This window comes from Eimeria mitis, genomic scaffold (genome assembly GCF_000499745.2).
Source record: "Eimeria mitis Houghton genomic scaffold, Emh_scaff1177, whole genome shotgun sequence".
NCBI classification, from domain to species: domain Eukaryota; phylum Apicomplexa; class Conoidasida; order Eucoccidiorida; family Eimeriidae; genus Eimeria; species Eimeria mitis.
The window spans coordinates 5,099-6,180 of record NW_013568038.1 but is presented as its reverse complement, the minus strand read 5'-3'; the positions used below and the strand labels follow the sequence as shown (position 1 = coordinate 6,180).

Genomic DNA, 1,082 nt, shown 5'->3' with positions numbered 1-1,082 from the left:
CACTAAAACAACCAAGACATCTACTACTACCCCAGAGAGACAGGCCGATCAAGAAGTTGAAACAGAGACAGAAGAAGGCTCTGCTTTGATTTGCATGACGACGCCTGACGTTCTTCCAGCGGGAAATGGAACTGCTCCATTCACGTGAGCTCTTTGCATTCAGCATCATACCCCCTTTGTTTGTTCAGGCAGACCTTGCACGGCCCTGCTTTTCTTTGCCCGTGTGAGTTTTGCAGAGAGGAGCAGTGGGGCCGAATCGTCAACGCCATTGAAAATTCCGCTTCGGCTCTCTTACCCGGTCTTCTCAGCCTTGCTGCAGTAGCGCTTGGCCTCGTGGCGACGATGTGAAGTAGCGCGATACGACGGGATGACCACTGAGGGCGATGGAAGTTGTTGATCATTGTGCACAGTATTAGCGAGAAAGCATCGACAAAGGGCGTTGGTAGGCACGCTTGTGGGTTTGCCCCTTAACAGGACTTGCAAATTGTAGCAATATGTGCTCCAACATGGCGGAATATGTTGCGTTCTCCCCGCATCATCAGCCCGACGCCCCTGTACCACTGTTTCCAGGACGGCTGGAGCATGAGGGGAGGTGTAGTGCATTGGCACTACAATGCATCGCTGTAGATACATAGTGGACAAAAATGAGACGAAGATTTGTAACAATGTTCAAAATTTAAAAGTTAGTAAACCAAATCGTAGAGTAAAGGTAGTTAGCCGAGGATAGCCGACTCCCTCGTTAGAGGCAGAGTCACCGCGGAAAGTGGGCGGGCCGCAACGTGGCGGGCTCACGCCGTACCCCCACAGTTCTAAGATCTGGCTGGCCGATCGCCAAGCTTGGGGCAAACGGATTGACGTCGAAGTCGGGCTCGGTGAACTATTTTGCTCTAATATTTGTCCATTAAACTGTTTGTACTTCTATTAGAAACGATAGCACCGTAGTTCCTGCTCGTAATAGCTGCGAACTACTGCACTTGTGAGGAACTCCCCTTCAGGAACGCCAGTCTAAGGGGAGTTCGGGGCCTTAGGGATCATGTGGCCCTCGGAACCTGATCGCACTCACGTCAGTAGATGCACTAGTA

At 51.2% G+C, this 1,082-nt stretch overlaps 1 protein-coding gene across 1 annotated transcript in view; it reads left to right on the top strand.

The window, feature by feature from the left end:
• Positions 1-348, top strand: part of EMH_0031120 (SAG family member) — a gene marked incomplete at both ends in the record, with an annotated part of 1,187 nt that extends 839 nt beyond the window's left edge. The window contains 2 exons of the mRNA XM_013494490.1: positions 36-144; positions 237-348. Coding sequence (XP_013349944.1) covers positions 36-144; positions 237-348 — 221 coding nt within the window. The remainder of the gene's footprint in view (positions 1-35; positions 145-236) is intronic.
• Between the last annotated feature and the right edge of the window lie 734 nt (positions 349-1,082).